Source organism: Chrysochloris asiatica, unplaced genomic scaffold (assembly GCF_000296735.1).
Source record: "Chrysochloris asiatica unplaced genomic scaffold, ChrAsi1.0 scaffold00296, whole genome shotgun sequence".
NCBI classification, from domain to species: Eukaryota; Metazoa; Chordata; class Mammalia; order Afrosoricida; family Chrysochloridae; genus Chrysochloris; species Chrysochloris asiatica.
The window spans coordinates 1571439-1592939 of record NW_006408814.1 but is presented as its reverse complement, the minus strand read 5'-3'; the positions used below and the strand labels follow the sequence as shown (position 1 = coordinate 1592939).

General features: G+C 49.5%; 1 protein-coding gene across 1 annotated transcript in view; it reads right to left on the bottom strand.

Annotated features, from left to right (window-relative positions):
* The window catches only part of VSTM2L (V-set and transmembrane domain containing 2 like), a 42904-nt gene that overhangs the window by 9788 nt on the left and 11615 nt on the right, over positions 1 to 21501 (bottom strand). The window contains exons 2-3 of the mRNA XM_006874729.1: positions 11582 to 11751; positions 9228 to 9278 (exon numbers count right to left, since the gene is read on the bottom strand). Of these exons, the coding sequence (XP_006874791.1) occupies positions 9228 to 9278; positions 11582 to 11751 (221 nt within the window). The remainder of the gene's footprint in view (positions 1 to 9227; positions 9279 to 11581; positions 11752 to 21501) is intronic.

The window sequence follows — 21501 nt, the reverse complement described above, 5'->3', positions numbered from 1 at the left end:
AAAAAAAAAATTACATTATCACTTAATTCCATTTTCCCATGAGCTTTTGGAAGGAATTTAGGACCAATTTTACAACTGTCTGTGAGACTACAATTATTTTTTAATTTAAAAAGCTTTTTTAAAGGATGTGGGGCCTTATGGAGAACACTATGGGGAGTGGGTGTTCATTCTTCCTTGTCCCCTTCTTGCTTAGAGCTGAAATAAGCCTTTGTTTCCCAAAGTTCCCATAGCCGCTAGACAAAACAGTCTCCACTTGCCAGCTGGCGGCACTTTCCCAAGCAGATTTGTCCCATGACAGCCTCCAGGGTCCCACTGACTTCTGTTCCCTGGAGAACAGCTGGTCTCTTCCTGCCAAGTCTCAAGTCCTTGGAAAGGGGCCAGGGGAGCCAGCTTTGGCTAAGTGAGGGGTCCAGGAGGAAAAAGAGGATAGTCCCCAAGGGTAGCAATGGTTCTGCAGAGGTGTTTCCGGGCACGTGCTCATGTGATTCCTAACCACTGCACTAATTGGCTTTGGCCTCCCTGGTTCCTTTGCTCGTCTCCCAAATGCCAAGTTCTTTCAACCGTCATGGCCTTTGCAATGTTGGTCTCCCTGCCAGGGTACTGTTCCCCATCTCTCCTCACTTGGTTGACTCTCCGTCATTCTCAAGCATCCCCTTCAATACCACGGTCCCCTGTCACAGCCCATGTGTATTTCCTTCAGGACAGTCGTCTCGATTTCAATCATTAATTTATTTGCCTGTTGACCTGGTTTTTGTTTTTCTCTCTGGCTAAACCCTTACCTCCGTGACAGCAGGGACAGTATCTGTTTTGCACATCTCCATGATCGTCACAGAGCCTGGCGCTTAGTAAATAATAATACCAATAATACAACATTAATGAATGGACTCATTCCACTCCCTGCTTTTTCCAGCTAAAGGGTATCCAGGTGCCATTCTTCTGAATTTTAGTACTCATACACACTTGTAGGCCCACTTCATAGATGGCAAAACTACGGCTCCAAATGAAATGACTTGCCCAGGGGCACTGATTCATGGGGTGGCAGAGCTGGAATCCAAGGGGTTTCCATGCACTCTAAACCTCCATATGATATGACGAATTTATAGAGAGTCATCCAGAGCCGGTAGACCCCTTGCCCCTGCAAGACCACAGATGACTCACCAGGCTTCAGAAAGGAAGAGGGCAGGTGGGTAGCAGCTAGGAGTCTAGTCAACCCTGCTTCACCCTGAGCCCTTCTGGGCTGGTCACCATCCCCCATAAAGCAGGTAGACATGGATTTGTGATACAGCAGCAGGGACTGAGGTGGGACAGAGGCAGAACTTCCCAATAGCAAGCAGTCAGAAGCTCTTCCAGGTGTCCCTTTTAGTGTGGGGGATAAGGACTGGGTGCCCCCCCCCCCAGGTGTCAGCCTAAGTCAGCAGGAGGCCCCTCGTCCTGCCGACACCATCACCTCGGATCAAGGGCACAAAGAGGTCCTGCTGTCCTGCCAGGCTCTCAGGGCAGAGTTAGGAGATGCTGTTGCAAATGCGCAGCAGGGAGCGAATTACCTCAACATCTGTTTCCCTCACGGATATTAATTATCCTTCATTTGTCAACCCTACAAGGCGCTAATGGAGTAATAATGCGAAGCCTTGGGAGCAGACTGGCTCCCAGGGAGGGAGCACCAGGCGCAGCAGCCCACCCTTCCACCAAACCACCCAGCCTGGGGATGGGGGAGCTGCCCTCCCATCTCCCAGCTAGGACATGGGCCAGTGCTGCTCTCCCCAGGGATAGCTAGCTTCTCTCCCCTAAGCCCTGTCACCCCTTTAGCCCTCAGGCCACTGCCTCAGCCAGCAAACCAGATGTCTGGTGGGTGGGAGGACAGGAAGCACTTAAAGGGGTGTTTGGGAGACTGGGTTCTGACTCTGAAAAGTCACTATCCCCCTGGCCTAGGTTACAAACATTCATTCTACATTTGGTGACTTTCTGTGAGTACCAACCCTGAGTTAAGGAGCTCTGGTAGCATAGTGGTTACGAATCGGGCTGCTAAACTCAGGGACAGAAGTTCAAAACTACCCGCTGTTCCACAGGCTTTCTGCTCCCGTAAAGATTTACGGCCTCGGAAACTCTGTACAGGGTCGCTATGGATTGGAACCGACTCCACGGCACACCACCATCACCTACCCTGAGTTGGGTGCTGGGGTGCAACTGTGAGCAAGGGGGATCCCGGAACCACCTGTAACAGCTCACGGTCTAGGAAGAACTCAGAGCCCCCAAATCAGACTCAAGTAACTCAGTGAACTGTTTTCCAAAAGGGAAGAAGGGCAATAATGAAGGTCAGACATCAGAAGGGCAAAGGCAAAAGCAATATAAACAATAAAATAATGCTGGTGACTAATGTTTGCGGAACCCACGATCACTATGAGACCTCATGAATTTTACTTAAATTTCACACTACCTCACTGGTAGGGTACCCGTTGTATGGGCAAGGACACTGAGGCTCAGAGAGGTAAAGTGATTTGCCTAAGACCACCCAGCTGGTAACAGAGACCAGATTTAACCTCATCTTTGGGGAGTCTCCTGTGACCAGTAAACTACAGGCTGTCTTCTCACCCCCTCCCACTTCCTTCCCAAGACCTCCAAATCCCTACGTTTTGGTGTGGTGCTGTAGGAAAAACACCAGACTGCAAGGTTTAAACTTACCAACCGCTCCTCAGAAACCTTATACAAGGTAACTATGAGTTGGCACTGACTCCACGGCACTTAACAACAAAACAACAACAACCCAGATGGTGACAGAGACCAGGCTTCTTCTTATCTCTGGGGAGCCTCCTATGACCAGAAAAGTACAGGGCTATCTTCTTCTCAGTCCTGCCACTTCCTTCCCAAACCTCCAAACCCCTGTGTCTTAGGGGTTTCCAACCTCCCTCTCTACAGTCTGTTGGATTTCATCATTCACAGATTGTGCAGAAAACCTTGCAGCCCAGCCCCTAGCATGACTGCAGAGGCCGGAGGAGAAGCGACCTCAGGCACGCCCTGGCTGTAAATCATAATCACCTCTTGCAGGCATTGACAAGGCTTAGCAGTGCAATTAAGCACCTAATTATGCTGAAAGAGACAAGGCCTGGTCCAGGCTCAGCCCATGGTGCAGGCATTCCTGACATGGCAGGACGCCCCCCTCCCCCCACACCAGGCCAGCTCAGGGTGGGCAGGTTAGGGACTCCTGGCTGAGGTCTAAGAGTGAGGTGGGTGGCCCATCAGAAGGTGTTAGGAGCTCCCAGCAGACCCATGCCTCCCTGTTCTACCCAGCTGCTTCCCCAGTCCCTCAGCATGTTTAAAACCCAACTCAGGGTCTCCCTGAATCTGGGCCCCCGAACGTCTCACCTACTCTGGAGAAAGGGGCCAAGTCATCATCCAGCAGCCCCATTTTACTCCCACACAAGCCGTTCAAGAATCCCCCTGATTTTCCCTCCAAACTTCCCTTTTCTGCAGAGTTCACACCACCAGCACTGGCCAAGGCAAGGTCCCAGCTTCTCTCATCTTGTTCATCACCCCACCTCCTCCAGGGTCTCCCCAAATCACTGTGGGCATCCCAGTTTCTTCTTCCATGACAGCCGACAGGTCTTTTCAAAATGCCCCACCCCACTTAAAGCCCTTCAGTGGTTCTGCAAAGGAGTTGATGGGGCCCTCAGCAATACCAACCTCTAGCTGTTCCTGAAAATACACGTGCAAAGCAGTACTCCTGAGCCCTAGTAGTTCCCAGGCACCTTCAGTAACACCTCCTATAGGAAGCCCTCCAAGCCCAGGGCAGGGCAGCCTCTTTCCCCTCTCAAGGTCAGTCATTGGTACCATTTTACTTTAACATGGATGATTATTGGATTAACGTCCATCTCCCACACTGGACTGGCAACATCATGAGGGCAGGGCCAGGACATTGTGATCATGTCCTTTAACATGGTCATCCCCAACAGCAAGCTGTTTTAGGGGATTTTGTGGCACTGTGGGATAATGCAGTAGACCCCAAGGACGGTGGTTCAAATTTACCAGCTGCTCCTCAGAAACCCTGCTCAGGGTTGCTATGAGTTGGAACCAACTTGACAACACTTAACAACAATGACAAGGGTGGTTTTTGATTCCCTGTGAGTCTCCCTTTTTTTCAGACTTCAGAACTTAATATCCTACATACCTTGTGGCTCACTGTTACAGACATTATAAGGAAAGACAAAAACGTCCACAGCAGGAGATAAAATCACAGTAAAGTATGGGGTACCACTCAGGTTGTTAATCCTTTATGAAGGACACAGACCCCATGCGCTGCCCCAGTGGGTCCACCTTTATTCCCCATCCTACCCCCAACACAGGAAACATTTGGTTTCCACATGGGTGTGCCACGTGCATATGACAGCCAACAGGAGTGGGCAGGGGCTGGACCTGCAGAACAGTTCACTGAGATTTAGGGCAGGGGGTTGCAGAGTGCTGCTCCGTGGGACCAAGGCTGCCTGCCTGTGGTTATTTCTGATGGAACTGAACCTACAGCACAGAGAACTTGGGTTGCACCAGTTGTTGTTGTTGTTAAGTGCCGTCGAGTCGGTGCCGACCCATAGCGACCCTGCACAGGGTTTCCGAGGCTGTAAATCTTTACGGGAGCAGAACGCCTCATCTGTCTCCCGCGGAGCGGCTGGTAGTTTCGAACCGCTGACCTTAAAGGTTTGCAGCCCGATTGGTAACCACTACGCTACCAGAGCTGGTTGCACCAGAGGAGGGACTAAACGGTGGTGAAAGCTGTGGATGATTAGGGGACTATCTCTGTTTCCAAAACTGGTTAAGGGGAAGTTAACCCAAATCCTAGCACAAAGGATTTTAGCTAGATTAAAACAAAATCTTCTGGAACTTGAAAATGACCAATAAGCACAAGTAGTTGCCTGAGTCAGAGGAAGGGGGCTCTACTGTGCAGCTACTAGGGTAGGGGGTGTCTTTAGGCTAAGGTCCTTCCCCAGGCCCCAGACTGAGATAATTCATGTAAAGCACTCATCATGGCCCTTAGCATATGGTCGACACTCAATAATTAGCTGCTACTATTATTATTATCATTATCATTATTATTATCACAGATGCCTGCTCTCCCACATAGACACTCGCCCTATGAGATTCTAAGCTCTTTTCACTCCCTCGCCTGCTTCCCTCAGAGAAGTTGGACCTCCTCTCACTGCCACAGCCCCTGCACACTGGGAAGAGGATGCCTTGTGATACACAAGTTGGTGTTGACAAGTTACTACCCTAGCAACGACTGTCATTCACACGGCTGAATCCAGAGTACTTTACAGTTTCCAAAGAGTTTTCATAAATGCCTGAGAGCACAGCTAATGGTGGAAGGGGACTCAGGGGGGCGGCAGAGCTAGATCCAGGACTCAGGCTTCTGGAGATGATAAGGGCTTGTCCCACTGTGTCCCCACAATCCTTGGTGGCTCTTCCCAACCCAGCCCCTTAGCACAGCCAATTCTGAGAGTCGGAATCTTTCCAAGGTTAACATGGAGACTCCAACAGGCCTGAATCCCTATCCCTACTCCCCAAATGATCCTCAAAGCTGCCAGCACTTCCTCCGTTAAAACCCAAGGCCCCAGAGGTCCCGAGGCGGCCCAGCCTGGTGACCTGTGCTACTTGGCTCATGTGGTGTTTTTTCAAAAAATCAAATTAGTTCTCAACAGTTAAAAACCAGGAGATAATCTGTTGAGTTTGGGATTTCAGAAATCATGGGATTATTGGGCCTGAATCCCTTCCTAACTCAGTTAGTTCCCTTTGTAGATACAGGGCCTGGGCCCCCACATGAGCTCCTTCATTCATTCACATCACCTGCATCCATACATGCATAGGTGTGGGGTCCACATTATATTGGCATGTCTGTGTATAAGATCAGCACCTGATTCACCCATGGCACAGTGCCCAGAGTACATGTTTGTATGCACAATACTCATTCAGTAAGTATTTACTGGACACCTGCTATGTGCCGGGTTCTGTGCTAGACTCTGGGGAGATAACAATGAATCAGCCAAACCCAGTCCCAGCCCCCTTTTCTCTGGGAGAGACAGACATGCAATAAATAGTCACATGGGTGGATAACTACTGACTGAAAACATTGGCAGCTGGGGAGAGGAAGGGTACCAGCGGAACTGAATGGTCCAGGGAGACTTCCCTGAATTGAGCTCAGAAGCAAGAGACAAGGGGCCAGCTTTTGAGACCTGGAGGTGGGAAGGAATGTCAGGCAAAAGGCAGCCAGTGCTGGGAGGGGAAGAGGGCAGTGGAGTCACTAGGGAGGTACATGGGGGTGTAGACTGCATCGGGTGACAATAAAATGACTGTCTATAAAATTTGTATGCCGTGTTTCAGCATAAATTTACTATCGTTTATAAAAAAATATCCCTGTGGTTATAACAACAGAAGCATTTTTTGTAAGCCCCGCTAACGTGTATCAGCATACCCACAAGGCTAAAATTCTGTACTCACTTTTTTTTCCACTTACTTTTTGAACTTTCTAATATGCTCTGCTCAGAGCTGCCATCATTCCCATTTACAATGATGTTTGAAGCTTTCTTCTGCAAGCAGTATCAGCACACACTGCTGTTTTTGTTGTTTCCACTGTTTTAATAGTCACTGACTGTGTCAAATTTTCTGGTGTTCTAGCTACAATATTGTGGTAAGCAATATTTATGGACCTACACCAATAACTTTTCTCAGAAAGAAGTGGTAATTAAAGGAACAGGAGGAAAAAGATCAAAAAGAGGCTTCTGCTCAGTCACAAATAATTTAACTCAATGTCAAAAGATAAAACAATGTATTTGTTAGTATTCATAATCTAAGAAATAGTACAGTTAATAATTTATAACTATAGATGTCACCTATTATTCTCTGATAAAAATTGATTATAAATATTAGTAAGGATTTTGTATGCTCTGGTAGGAGAGACAGTCCATGGGTGAGTGGGTGGGGGACACTGGGTGACCCACTGGAAGGGGTGCAACCATGCAACATGAGATGAACTGGGGTGGTGAGGGGTGGGAAGGGCGAAGGGCAGAGCAGATACACAGAGAAATGTATGTGTCTTCTAGAGCTCAGGGTGTGTATCTGTGTACTGGTGGTGGTTATGTGCTGTAGAGTCGGTTCCTAGACATTGCAACCCTGTTAGGGGGTTCTGAGGTTGTAATTCTTTCAGGGAGTAGAAAATCTCATCTGTCTCCCGTAGCATCTGTATCTGTGAGCTGTGGTCAGAGTGACCCTGTCGGTGCGAGTATCCAACTCTGTACCTGTTTCTGTGTTTCCCAATCAGACCCCCATGTAATAGACAGCATTGTGTCTCTCCAAAATATGTGTTGTAGATCCTAACCCTTATATCGCTGCTTACAATCTCTGTGTGACTGGGCTTATGTTAGCGAGAGAGGATTCATGTGGATGTATCTCTTTTGAGATATAAGGAGATTAAACAAGCGAGTAGAGGCAAGAAGGGACAGTAAGATAGATGCCAAGACACATGGACATCTCCAAGGAAGAAGGAAGCAGAAGCTGAAGAGCCAAGGACTTTTCCTCCAAAGCCGACAGAGAGTCGGCACTCTGAATTCACACTTTCAGCCTGCTAAACTGTGAGAAAATGTATTTCTGTTCATTAAAGCTACCCACTTGTGATATTTGTGTTATAGCAACACCAGAAAACTAAGGTACCCCAAGGGCGCAGCTGTTGCAGCAATTGCAGGGAATGGGTGTGTGTGGGGTGTGTGTGTGTGCACACAGCCACTGGGCACATTTATTTTATTTAAATAATTAGCATCTTCACATTTTCCTCACTTGGAGCCCAGCAGCCTCAAATTCTAATCTTCCAAGTCAATTAGATTATTCTCTCCTTTGTCTGAGATGCTCCCAAATGAAATCATAGGAGAAAGTTACAATGACTAGGGTGTGTTAATATACACACAGACCTCCACCTCCCGACTTAACTAATAGGTGTTTGGGTAAGAAACAAGCTATTAGATATGGATGTAGCTTTGACAGAGGATGAGGTGGAAGCTGAGAAGCGGGGTGGACCAGCAGTCAATTGAGCAGGCAATGGCTAGACCATCCAGCCCTCTGCTCAGAAAGGCCCAGGCCACACAACCACAAATGATGCTTTGAAGGGCCTCCTTGCTCATCTATCCACCTCTTGTCTGAGTGGCTGTGGGAGCCTCCTTCCTAACCTCCCTGTCTCCACTCTGCAGCCTCCGCACTCAGACGCAGCACACCCCATGCCTTCTAGTGCCCACACTCTACTCTACATCCTCTGTAGCTCTGGGTCTAATTGGCCCTGGGGTCCAGAGCATCCCTGGGAGTCTTTGAAAAGTACTGTGGAGAAACCCAGCGGAGAGAGTGCATTTGGAGAGACTGTACTCACAGGTTCATATCCCCACAGCTCCAATACTTCCTGAGAGTGTTGATGGTCCCCTGCCAGGCTGTCCTCAAGCCCTATGGCTTGTCCTCATGGCACATGTGTCCCCAACCAGTCCCCTCTACTCAGTATGCTCTTTCTGCCTTCTTTATCCAGCCTGCCTTCCTCTCCAAGGCCCAACTTCAGGGGCTCCTCTGCACAGAATCCCTCATTTCTGGAGTCCCCTGGGTCTCCTGCCTCACTGGGCTCTGGCACATCCCAGAGGCAAGGAGCTCAGGCTCTATAGCCCAGTGGTTTAGCCCCACCAATCACTCTAGATGTGATCTCCAGCAAGTGCTAGGTCCTGCTGAGCCTCAGTTGCCGCACCTGTAAAACGGGTGAAGAACTGCCTATTCTCTATAGAGCTGAGTCAGGGTATAAGAACGCCTGTCCAGCCTTGAAATCCTTTGGCTGTAGTTCCCCCACTGCACCCCTCACATCCAGATCACCAAGTGCCGGTGAGAAGCTGGATGTAGCAGACAGGATGGGTTGGAAAAAGCCAGCTCAGTCTCAATAGACCCTGTTGGTTCCCCCAATAAAAAATGCTGTGGAGACAGGCATGAAGCATCAGGGGGCACACACAACCTTCCCTCCTCTGATGATTTTTTTGTGCCTGTCATTAGGTGGGTTTGAAAAATCGCTGGTTTTACTAAATAGAGAGGGGCCATTTTTTACCCCCTCCTTTCTTTTTTTTCCTCCATTTTCTTCCCCAGGCTCCCTGCTGAACTGGGCTTTTAAAAAAAAAAAAAAGTTACAGCTGTGTTCTCCATTAGAGGGCTTGCGAGAAGTCATTATCAAAACTCACACTTATTTTGGTGGCGTCCTTCCCTGTGTCTTCCTGCTGAGATGCTTTTAGCTGTTGGAAGGGGGAGGGGTGCAAAGAAAGAGCAGAGACAAGCATTAGTGTGGGCCAGGGTATGGACACCAGCTAAGATTCTAGATACAGCAGATGATGCCCTGATTGTCTCATGGGGTGTGGAGTTGGGGTCTCTCGGCCTTGTTCACCTGGGGGGTAAGGGGGTCAGAATGAAGGACGATGAAGGTGTGTAAAAATGCACCAAACAGTTCGACAGAGTAGAACTGGCTCATAAGGTTTCTAAGGCTGTGATCTTTATGGAAATAGACTGCCACATCTTTCTCTCTCAGAGTGTTTGGTGGATTCAAACTGTCGACCTTTCGGTTAGCAGCCGAGTCCTTGACCACTGCGCCACCAGACTCCTTGTTGTGTGCCGATGAATCAATTCCAACTCATGTCAATCTCACGTGACAGAGAAGAATTGCCCCATAGGGTATTCTAAGCTATGATGTTTATGGAAGTAAATTACCAGGTCTTTTTCCTGCAGAACTCCTGGGAGGGTCTGAACCACTAGCCTTTCAGTTAGCAGGTGAGTACTTCATTCTTGTGCTACCCGTGTTCCTGGAGCATATGCAGCAGTTGTTGTTGTTAAGTACCGTCAAGTGGTTCTGACTCATAGCGACCTTGCATAGGGTTTCTGAGAAGCAGCTAGTGGGTTTGAACTACCAGCCTTATGGTTAGAAGCTATTTAATGAGCATGCAAGAATGTGTGAGCATGTGGCTGTGTCTGTGCAGGTGTACGAATGCGTATGTTCAGACATGAAAAGGTGTGAAGATATGTATATGTTTGCATATTTATTTGTGTTCAGACATGCACACAATCAACACTAATGGATTCAGCAATCAAGAAATCAAACGACATATTGCACTAGGCAAATCTGCTACAAAAGCCATCTTTAAAGTGTTAAGTAGGAAAGGACTGAGGTATGCCTGACCCAAGCCATGGTATTTTCAATCACATCACATGCATGTGAAAGCTGGAAATGAACAAGGAAGATTGGAGAAGAATTGATGTGTTTGAATTGTGGTGCTGGCAAAGAATACTGAATATACTATAGACTGCCAGGAGAATGAACAAATCTGTCTTGGATGAAGTACAGCCAGAATGCTTCTTAGAAGCGAGAATAGGAAGACAGCATCTCATGTCCTTTGGATATGTCATGAGGAGGGACCAGTCTCTGGACAAAGGCATCATGCTTGGTAAAGAGGAGACTTGCGTAAAAAGAGGAAGCCCCTCAAGGAGATGGATTGACACAGTGGTTACAACAATGGGCTCAGACTCAGCAACACTGTGAAGGTGGTACAGGACTGCCAGCATTTCGTTCTGTTGTACTGAAGGTCACTCTAGGTCGGAACTGACTCGATGACACCCACCAACCACACACGGAGACGAGCACCAGTGTCTTAATTTGGTTTTACCCAGAAGCAGATCTTTAGACAAAAGATTTAAGTGCAAGTAGTTTGCTTGGGAATGACCCGAGACAAGATGGGTCAAGGAGTGGGTGAGTGAGACAAAAAAGAAAAGGAATCAATAGTAGGGTTGTTATTAAGCTAGTCACCACTATGGGCAACTGGGTATAATCCCTCTGGGTGTTCTGGGAAACAGTGTAGAACCCAGTTAAATTATCCCCGTGGCAGGGTGAGGGAGCCCCATCTCCCATCAGTCCTTGACTGAGGGCTGGGTATGTGGACGTTAAGCCTCCAGCAGTTCTGCTGTCCAGAGAAACCCTCAGACAGAATTCCAGGGGCTGGCCATTGGCATTTGGGCTGATGGCCCAGGGATAGTGCGGTGGGGGAGGTCAGGGAGAGGCATACCAGCAGCATCTGCTAGAAGCTGGTATACATGCATGAGTATGATGTATGTGTACAGAGGTGAGTGTGTGCACTGACACACAGGCAGCCAACAATACTGCCCATGTTTGTAGAGCCATTTACAAAACAACTGTCCATCCCACTTGGAGACCCACCTTGCCCCATAACCTGGAGCCAGCAGCTGTCTCTCTGACCTCAGTTTCCCCATGTACCTAGTGAAGGGTGGAACTTGCACATCTTTGGGGGACCCTTCTTGTTCTGGCAATACCAGGTGTTTAGCCTTGCTTCTGCCTCTTGTCCCTACATATAAGCCTTCATTTAAGGGATGGTGGCTTCAAACATCCCATCCTGCAGTCTCCACCCCCAGGAGAAGGAAGGTAGAAGACAGCTGGTTGCTGAGGAGATAGGCAGAACTGGAGCCTGAATCTCTCAGAGTTGCTGAGAACACCCCCTCACCCCTGCCCATGGCCGCATCCCTTTGGGGACATTACCTGGTTTGAGGCCCAGGCCTGCTTGTCGGTCCAGTCCCTGTGGCTGCGCACATACCACCACTGGATTTCCAAGGAATAGGAGGGAGAGCCACTGCCCCGGAAGGAGCAGGCCATCTCCACATCGTCGCCCATCCGTGCTGTCATGTCATGGGGCGTCTCTGTGAACAGGGCTGTGTGGAGAAACAGGGACAGTACCCGGGCTCAGGAAATACTGGCAGAAAAAGGACTAAGAGGTGAGCGAGAGAGGAAGTAGCAGCAGCCAGGACTGCACATGGAGAAGGGGGAAAGAGTAGGGTGGGCAGATGGGGTAGGGGGAGCAAAGACCTACAGGGTGAATGGCCTGGCTTTGGGGGGCATTGGAGAAGCTCAGCCAGGCAGGGACAGAGGGTGTGTGCAGCAGCAGCTGACAAGAGGGTGATGGAGGAGTGGGTTAGGGTCCCATGCCATCCCAGTGAGCCAGGCCTCTAACCTGGAGTTCCTGGTGTCATGGATGATTCCAGCAGGACCCCTACCCAGTCTCCCTCCTGGATTGGCCCAATCCCCACACACTGTGGCCAATAGAATCTTTGTCAATGCAAATCAGATCTCAACATTCCCCAGCTCAAACTGCCCCCAACAGTCCCCCCACCCCCACACGCACTGAACTTAGGATAAACTCCAGACTTCCCAATCAGCCCCCAGGTTGTGTGGAACCCTGCCCATCTCCCCCAGAGTTCCTTGGGTTCTGGGACCTCACTCTCCCACCTCACTTTTGCCCTGGCTGTTCCCTCTGCTTGAACTGTCTCTGCTAGCTGGCTCCTTGGAGTCACTTAAAACCCATTGTTATAAAGTTGATTCTGACTCATGCAACCCCATGTGTGACAGAGTAGAACCACTCCAGCCAGAGGTTTTCTTGGCTGCAATTTTCACCAAAGTAGATCACCAGGCCTTTCTTCCATGCTGCTTTGGGGTGAGGTTAAACCATCAATCTTTATTTAGATTAGGAGTCAAGGGTAAACCATTTATGCCACCCAGGAACCTCAGAGCTCAGCAGAGAGGCCCTCCTTGGCTACCCTGAGTAGGTCTCCCCCAGTCATTCCTTCACCTTTTGTTCATTGTATTACTGTCTGTCTGGACTCTGTGGGGTGGGACACACAGACCTCCTAGCACACAGTAGGTACTCCCATTGTGCTGAACTGATGGAGCATCCGATTAGAGTCACACCTACTTCCTATCCCCCCTCCCCCCACCTGGTGCAGCCAGTCCCCCTAAATCCCAGGGCAGACCGACAACAAGCACTCCATGACAGGCTCCCCTTCAGCAGAGATCGCTGCCCCAACCTGGCCGCCTCCCACTACACCACCAGGTAAATGAAAACAAAACAAAACAAAAAGAAATCCCCATTTAATACAGTCCCAATGCCCCTCCCCACCATATGTTCTGTCTCTTGGCTCTCCAAACAAATATTGTCCTGAGATGTAATTAGAATTCTTTCTTCTCCTCAGGAGAGATTATCTCACCCTGGAACTACGCTGGCAGTGTGTGGGTCATGCCGGGGATGTTTCTGGGCTCTCAGCCCCACTCCCGGGTACTGATTGCAAACTGAAATACCCCACCCCACCTGACCAGGGTCAGAGCTGCTCCAATCAGAGCCCCAGGGGTCCTTCTGTCCCCAGCAGATCTGGCATGAGGAAGAGGCGTGCTGAGCTTTACTTAAGCAATGCCTTTCTGGGCTGAAAGGAAATGGCATCCTTGGGTTCCTTTGTTGCTGCTGTTGTGAAGTGCCATCGAGTCAATTCTGACCCATAGCGACCCTGTATAGGATTTCCAAGAAACAGCTGCTGAGCTTGAAGCACAGACCTTGCCGTTCAAACAACTTTGCAGTCTGACGCATTAGTTCAAAGGTTAATAAAACCTTCCATGGATGCACCCTGTGTTCTCAGAGGGTTGGAAGGGACTGACTCTGCTGTGTAAACAAAAGCTGTTTAACCAGTATGACTGTCACTTTAATTACGTTACATTAGGGTGTGGTGTGAGGTGCATTTACACAGACTTCTAAGAGGAGATGTGCCTGTCTAAAATTCTGAGAGCAAAGGGCTGGGCAGGCCCACAGGAGGCAACCAGAGGTGACTTCCCAGAGGAGGTGTTCCTCCTGCCTCAGCCCAGTTTGGGGCAGGCCTCCAGGGAACCAGTGTGTTAGTTGCAGGTGTGATCACTGGCTCACCTTCCTCATAGCTGGGTCCCAGCCCTGGGATCTCTCTGATCCCTTCCAGCCCTCTCAGCCTTGGTGGTAAATGGGCAGTGTGTATACAGCACAAGAGGGGCATCCAGTTCCTGAACAGTTAATAATGGACCTGAAGACTTGTCCTGGAGGGAGAAGCCAAGGTATGCAGGCACACACCAGAGGCACTGGGCTGGGAGCCAGGGATGGAGGACTGAGCCTCTTCCTGCCAACTGACTTGCTATGTTCAGAGTCTCCTCCCTTCTCTGAGCCTCAGTTTGCCCCTCTGTACAATGGGGGTTTGTCCTGATGACCCTGGACAGCCCCAGCAGCTCAGATCATCTGAAAGAGAAAGTGGTACATGTCCTACACACAGAGTCACAGGGACTGAGAAGGGGTGGGGTGTTTCCATTTAAGGGAGGAGGGGACTCTGTGAAGGATTCAAAGAGGTGGTATCATGTAAGCCAGACCTTGACAGATGAGTGGTTATTGACCAACAGAGAGGCATGTCTGGTAGCAGGAAAGGTGTGAGCAAAGGCAGGAGATAAATCTGGAGAGCCTTTAAAAGAAAACCACTCCATTTCTTAAGCATCTGTGCATGCCTAGCACCCGGAAGATACTGTCTCTGGTACTCTTGAGCCCATTAGACAAATGAAGGAGTTGAGATTCAGAAAGGCAATGTGATTTGTCCAAGAGTTACACAGACCAGATATTGAACCCACGTCTGACATTTGTGACCAAGACCCAGGGGTCGGTCACCCTCCTCAGGGTCTGCTTATATGTCTGCAGGTACCACATGTCTGCATCCCACTTGCACACTGATGGGGATCTCAGTTCCTCCCACTCCACTAAAGATGAGCAGCTTTAACTGGCAAGAGGTTCTTTCTCCCTCTCCTAACTGTGAGGGCACTGCTTCAGCACCAGAATCTAGAAGGTGAGCCACATGTATTTTCATCATGATGATCAAATATAACAATAAGAATGATTTCTAAGAGAGTGCTTGTCCCAGACACTGTGCTAACTAAGCTCTCACTGTACATTTTCTTTATGCTCCACCACAGGGCTATGGGGTGGTGGTGGTGTGCTGTGGAGTCAGTTCCGACTCACAGCAACCCTCACAGGGTTTCCAAGGCTGTAAATCTTTACAGGAGCAGAAAGCCTCATCTTTCTCCAGCGGAACAGCTGGTAGTTTCACACTTTGGACCTTGAGGTTAGCAGCTCGAATTGTAACCCGTATGCTACTAAAGCTCCTACGGGGCTATGGTTCAATTATTATTATCCCATTTTTTCAGTGGTGAAGTTGAGGCTCAGAGAAGTTAAGCAACTTGCCCAAGGGCACAAAGCAGCTAAGTAGTTAAAATTGAAGCCAGTGTCAGAGGACTCTACCATCTGTAACTTCTAGACTGTCATCCTGCAGCCCTTCTTGCTGGTTCCCCACCCCCAGCTCTTTTTCCTCCAGCAACCAGATCCCCAATCTCTATGCTCATGTCACTGCTGAGTTTGGGACATAAATTCATCTCTCCTCTTTGACTTTCTTCCCTGAATTGTCCTTCCCCACTCAGGTAACTCCTCATAGCCAGTCTCCAGAGATGCAGGAATAATTATAGATTTTTGAGAAAGTTGTGATTCTATTCTTCAGCCCCAGGGCCTGAGCAAGGCTGGGCTTACTGGGAAGACAATTAAAAGTGGTGTCCACAAATTAGGATTCGGTGGGAGAAGGAGAAAGGGACTTGATTGAATGCTGCATCTTCTTCCTTTCTGCTCTTAATTGGGGGAGCAATGTATTAATTAACCTTAGGCCCAGTTATCATTGTAGGAAACAGCTGGGCTTGGCTTCTGGGAAAGGCAGGGCTTGGCCTGGAAGACCTTGCCTGCCTTCAAGACAAGAGGTCTGACTCCCTAACCTTGCTGAGCCTGCTTCAGTGCATACAGTTAGGGTTTTGCCTTTAGGTTTGACTTTGAATCCAGTTTCCCCTACTCTTTAGCTCTGTGACCCTTACCTCTCTGAGGCTCAGTTTCTTTATCTGAGAAAGGGAGATAAATGAGGAGCAAGGAAAGGATTAAAGAAGGTAACACATGCCTCATGCCTGGCACACTCTTGTTGTTGAGTGCCACAGTCAATCCAGAGTCACAGTGATCCTGTTTAGGAGTTCTAAAGCTGGAAATTTCTATGAGAGCAAAAAGCCTTATCTTTCTTCAGCAGAGCATCTGGCAGGTTTGAACCACCAACCTCATGGTTATCTGATAGAGCTACCAAGCTCCTCCTTGCACATAGCAGGTGTTCAATAAATGCCACCCTCTTTTATAACTGTCCAGCTCAAAAGCTTTTGTCATCTCAGAAAGATGTTTGGAGATTCTTCTTTGTGGCTCCATCAGATGGAGCATTTATATTTCGCTCATGCCTGGGCTCTCTCATCCATCAGCCCTGTTCTCCTCAGGTCCACCAGCCTTGAAGACAGGGGGCCCAGGAGGCCTGAGAGCTGGGGTACCAAAGGTACCCCAGCCCAGAGCCCATCTCCCTTCAACTCCAAACCCAGATTCCCATTCTGGACCCTCCGGTCCTGCCCCACATCTCCTTTTTCCTTCTGCACAGCACTCCTCCACTTCCAATCTTCAAATCTCTGGTTTGAGGCTACCTCTTCCAGAAAGCCTGCAGGGATTGGCCCCCAGCCCACCCATCAGTCTCTCCCAGATGGAGATCATGGTTCCCCTTGGGGGCTGGTGGCAGGGGCAGATCCCAGTCAGGAGCACCAAGGCAGAGCTAGAGCCACAGAGAGGTGGAGGAATTGCCAGTTGGGAAATTGCCAGGCCTTGGGGTCAAGTTCAGGCTCCCAGACTGGGCATCTAAACTCTGTAGCCTCTGACCCTGGCTCTCCTGCCTCTACTGGTCATTTACATGTGTCTCCTTGGGACAAAGGCTGCCAGTTCCTAGAATCTCAGCTCACAGGTGCCCTCTGCCTAGAGGTACCCTCCCTGGGTTGGCAGCCCTCCTTGGTCCCAGTAATGGTCTCTGAGTCTTATTCTCATTGTCCCACAGGAGTGTCAGATGACAGACTTGCAGACTTGGGGTGTCCATGTCTCCCCCCAGTTTGGGAGCTCCCCTGAGGCAGGATCCCTGTATTGCCCAGCAATACATAAGAGGTACCCCGTGTATAGGAAGTACTTTTAGGCATGTGCTGAGTCAATGAGTAAGGAAGGTCAGGCAAAACCCAGAGGAGTTAAGTTAGAAACTGCAAGCAAAAAAACAAGAGGCAGAATGATGGCTCATTCATCCACCCAGCCATTCATTCACTCACCATTTATTGGATGCCTGCTGTAAGTCTGATCGGAGTCTCTGAGTGGACTGTGCCCATGAGAGCAGGGCTGGGGAAAGACATATGGACAATATGCCAAAGGCATTTCAAATAGGGAGGTCCTGAGTCATATGTCAGCAGGCCAGCCCCCCTCTACCCTGCCTCCTTCTGGCCCTCACATTCAATGGCCATCTGAGCTCAGTCTATCCATGTGGACCCACCATGGGGACCCAGGAGGCACCCAGCCAGACTGACAGGCAGGCTGGAGGCTCCACTGAGATGATGCATAAAGTTACCTTGTGAATTGCAACCATGAATGAACCAGGTGCTAAATAAAGTTCGATGGTGTGTGTGTGGGGCGGGGAAGGGCGGGGTTTCCTTCACCAGCACTCTACCCCTCCAACCTGGTGGCCATGGACCAGTCCCAGCAGCCTGCAGGGCCATCTTCTGATTAGGGCTCATAACACACCAGGAACTTGATGTGCCACAAAGTCCTCACAGCAACCCTGCAAGGCTCAGGTCATGGCAAGTCAAAGGCAGGTGCTGGAATTCGAACCCAAGCCTCGAGACTCCATGGTCCAAACTCTCCCTGTGATCTCTGCTGTCCCAATGTTGCAGTAGTGAAGACAGGGTGTAAGGGGTGACCGTGGCCCTGCAACACCCCCACCTTGATTTGGTTTGAAAACCCAAAGCTCAGAGAACCTAGGGGCCATCAGGGTCAGTCCCCTGCCTCAGGGTCAAATGAAGGTGCTGCCCACTTCATCCTCTCAAAGACTTGATGAGGGGTCTGCTCTTCTCACCCCCATCTCTTAGAGGATATATACCCTGCTTGGGGGGGGTGGGGTTCTGAAGTCACACTGTGGGAGAGGCTAAATCAGAATTCAGGCTCAGAGTTGACTGCACAATTTCCCAACCAAACCCAGGGACCTCTCTAAGGCCCCCTCCCCTGTCAGCTTTAAAAAGGGTGATTCTATGGTGGCTGCTTCCAGAGAGCCCACCCTGCCCAGCTCAGCTGGGTGCTGGGGCCACAAGGGTATGTGGCTCAATCCAGGGACAGGGCTGTTAAAGATGAGTATTTAATAAAGCTCCAGCTTAGCTGTCTGTAAATCTCACCCAGCTCCTGAAATCGGGGTATGTAAAACCTCCATAAGAAGAAGGTTCAGATCAAGGGAAAGGGAAAGGCCCACAGGGCTGAGGAGACCGGCTGGGGAGATGCTGCCCAGAAGAGGCACCTGAGAGCCCTCTTGGGCAGTCCCTGGCAGGCCTGCAGCAAGAGGGATTCAGGTGTGAGTCCATGAGGAAATGTTACATCTTGGAATGAGAAGGCAAAAGTGGACAGACTAGCTTTCCTCCTTTTAGGAAGGAAGGCATTTTATTTTTAAAAAATGTTCAAGGGTGGCTGCCCGGGAAGATTGCAGTAGTAACTTTCATGACCTCACTGCCAGAAGAATGAAATCTAGAGTTCAACTTTGATGGCACTCCTGCCCTGGACTGGGGTTCCCAAGATGCCTTGGACCAGTTCCCAGCCCTTAAGTCCCAAGGAGTCTACTGGACAGACATCTAGGACCGAGCCTGGACTGCCATGTACAGTTGTTCAGGATGTGCACTGTCCACATGGTCATAATGTCCCCAGACACTATGAGAGCAGGATACAGCTGTATGCAGAGGCTCTTGACAGATAAGAGAGTGCTGGAAAACCCTGAGAAAAGGCAGCCCCAAGTCTACCTAGAAAAGTTAGGGAGGGTTGCTGGGAGGAGGGGACAATGTTGGACTTGAAGGCTGAGTGGGAGTTTGCGCAGTCACTGGAAGGGGAGGCTTAGAGCAGATGAAACTTCCCAGAGAGAGAGAGAAGGTATGCCAAGTCCAATCTTTTGGGGACCACCTTTACCATTTCTGCAGAATCCCCATACCACCTGCACTATTATTTACTTAATATTTATTTTCAAAGCATCTTTCCCTTTTTACTTAAATAAATTCAGCTTAAAAAGGAGACTTTTATTACTGCCATAAATGGAAAATCAGCATCCCTTGCCATAAATAGAAGGTAACTGTAAAAACAAACACTATGAAAACTGAACAGCATCCATAAATTCTAGCCAGGGAGGGGAGCCTGCTGAGGTTCTGAGCCTGTCTCCATCTTCTCCTTTTAACCAGAGAGATTAGAGAGGGTATTTATTAGGTTCAGAGAAGCACCAGGCTGAGACTTCCTTCTCAATCATAAAGGGCTGGAGAGTGGTTCCTCCTGAAGTATGGGTGCCAGTGGGTGGCCACCAGCAACAGCAACAGCCCACATTGGCTGGCTTCCTGTGACCATTAACACATCTCACAATTCATCTTTGCTCATGCTGGACCTTCTACCTGGAAGCCTTCCCTGGTCCTCATCTGATTCTCCTGTCCAGCTTATGGGGCAGCATTCTGTCTGATTCTCCGTAAAGTGTCCGGTGCCATGCACATGGCACTAGCCAACTGCCATTGAGTCATTTCCAACTCATGGCAACCCCACAAGTGTCAGAGTAGAACTGCGCTCCGGAGGGTTTTCAATGACTGATTTTCAGGACTTTAGTAGACTTGAACCTCCAACCATCTGGTCAGCAGCCAAGCCCGTTAACCATTTGCACCACCTAGGGACTCCATGTTATTGTTTAGTGCTGTTGAGTTGGTTCTGACTGATAGCAACCCTGAATAGGGTTTCCCAGGAGTAGGAGTGGCTGGTGAGTTTGAACTGCCGACCTTGCCATTCAAATCTTGCAGTCCACTGTGATGGTTCTGTGCCCTGGAGTCAGTTTCAACTCATAGGGACCCTGTAAGGGGTCCTTACAGGAAGCAGAAAGCCTCATCTTTCTCTTGCGGAACCACTGGTGGTTTCAAACTGCTGACTTTGAGTTTAGCAGCCCGACTTGTAACCACTACACTACCAGAGCTCTTTATCCTACTCCGTAGCAGACTCCATTTAAGGATGGAGGAGGCACAGGTGCCTGTTTGTAGAACAAAGGAACAAAGCCAGGAGCAGCGGACTCCCTCTGGTCTGTGCTACTCAAATCACGGAAGCCACTTCCTGAAGGCTCAGTTTCACTCCAAAAGAGAGGGAGAAAGAATATTATTGTTGTATTAAAACAAACAGGAATATGTTATGTAGAATACAGAATTCATGAATTTTGAATACAATGGTGTCCCTGGTGGAGAGGTATTGTCTCTAGTGTGGGAGGGAACACCCCAGTCAGGACCCCCAGGTTTCACTCATCTCTTCGGTGCTCACCTGTGTTGATACCCTGGCTCCAGGGGGAAGGAGGTCAGGGAAAGGAGACAGGCTGGACTGGGCAGCAAAAGGGGAGGCTACCAAAGACTATAGGTCCCCAATTCACAGGTGTGCCTGTAAGTCCTGATGAGTTCCTAGTGGCACAGTGGGTTGAATATTGTTAGGTTCAAACCCACCAGTTGTTACCTGATGGGACTCACTCACTCCAGACTTTTAGATACACACAAGCACATTTATCCAGGAGAGGGGCTCCAGACATGGGAGGGAGCACTCCCATGCCCAGTAAAAGTTCAAAAGCTGACCTTTGTATGCACTTTCTACATGCTAAGTGCCTTTGTTTCCTCATTTGCAAAACTGGGATAATAATAGCAATACGCCATCGGGCTACTGTAAGAATTAAATGTCTTAGTATGTATAAGTGGACTGCCTGGCACAGGATATGTGCTATAAGGTATTTTTAGAATCGAGTCTCTCACCTAATCCCCCAAACAACCTGGGAAGTGACCACTTCCATTTTCCTCCTACAGATGAGGACACTGAGGCTCAGAGAGGATGCAGGGCGTCAGGGTGCTTCCCAGGGCCAGCAGCACGTACTGAGAGACAGCTGTGGAAGTACACATCTGGGGAGATTTCGGGAGAGTGAAAGGATTCTGGCACTTGCAGGATTGTGGGAGTGGAGAAGGTTTCCCCAGTGGAATTCCAGCCTCCTCTTTCCACAAGTCTGGGCCATAGAGAGAGTGTGGGGGAGGGAGGGCAGCAAAGGTGGGGGAGGGAGGGCAGCAAGGGTGAGTGTGCAGGAGCTGGGCCAGAGACACAGGACTGGGAGAAGGAAAAGCAGGCGTGCTTGTGTTCTGACAGATGTGATTTCCTTTCATCCTCAGAGGCACAGGCTGTGGCGCTAGCACTCCCAGATGGCTACAAAGATGTATAGGGGCCAGGATTGGAACCCAGGCTTGTCTGTCCTTCCCTGCTTCCACTCACCAGGTAGGGAATGGGAGAAGCAAAGGGAGGCTGCCCAGCCACAGAGATGAGTGTCTGTCCCAGCATCCCTGAAATGTGGGGGTGGAGGAGAAAAGGGGCAGGAAGAGATGGGGTGGATGCAGGAGAACAGAACAGAGGGAAGAGGCAGAGATGAGGGGACAGGAAAGCCGCCATGTGCAGAGACACCCCC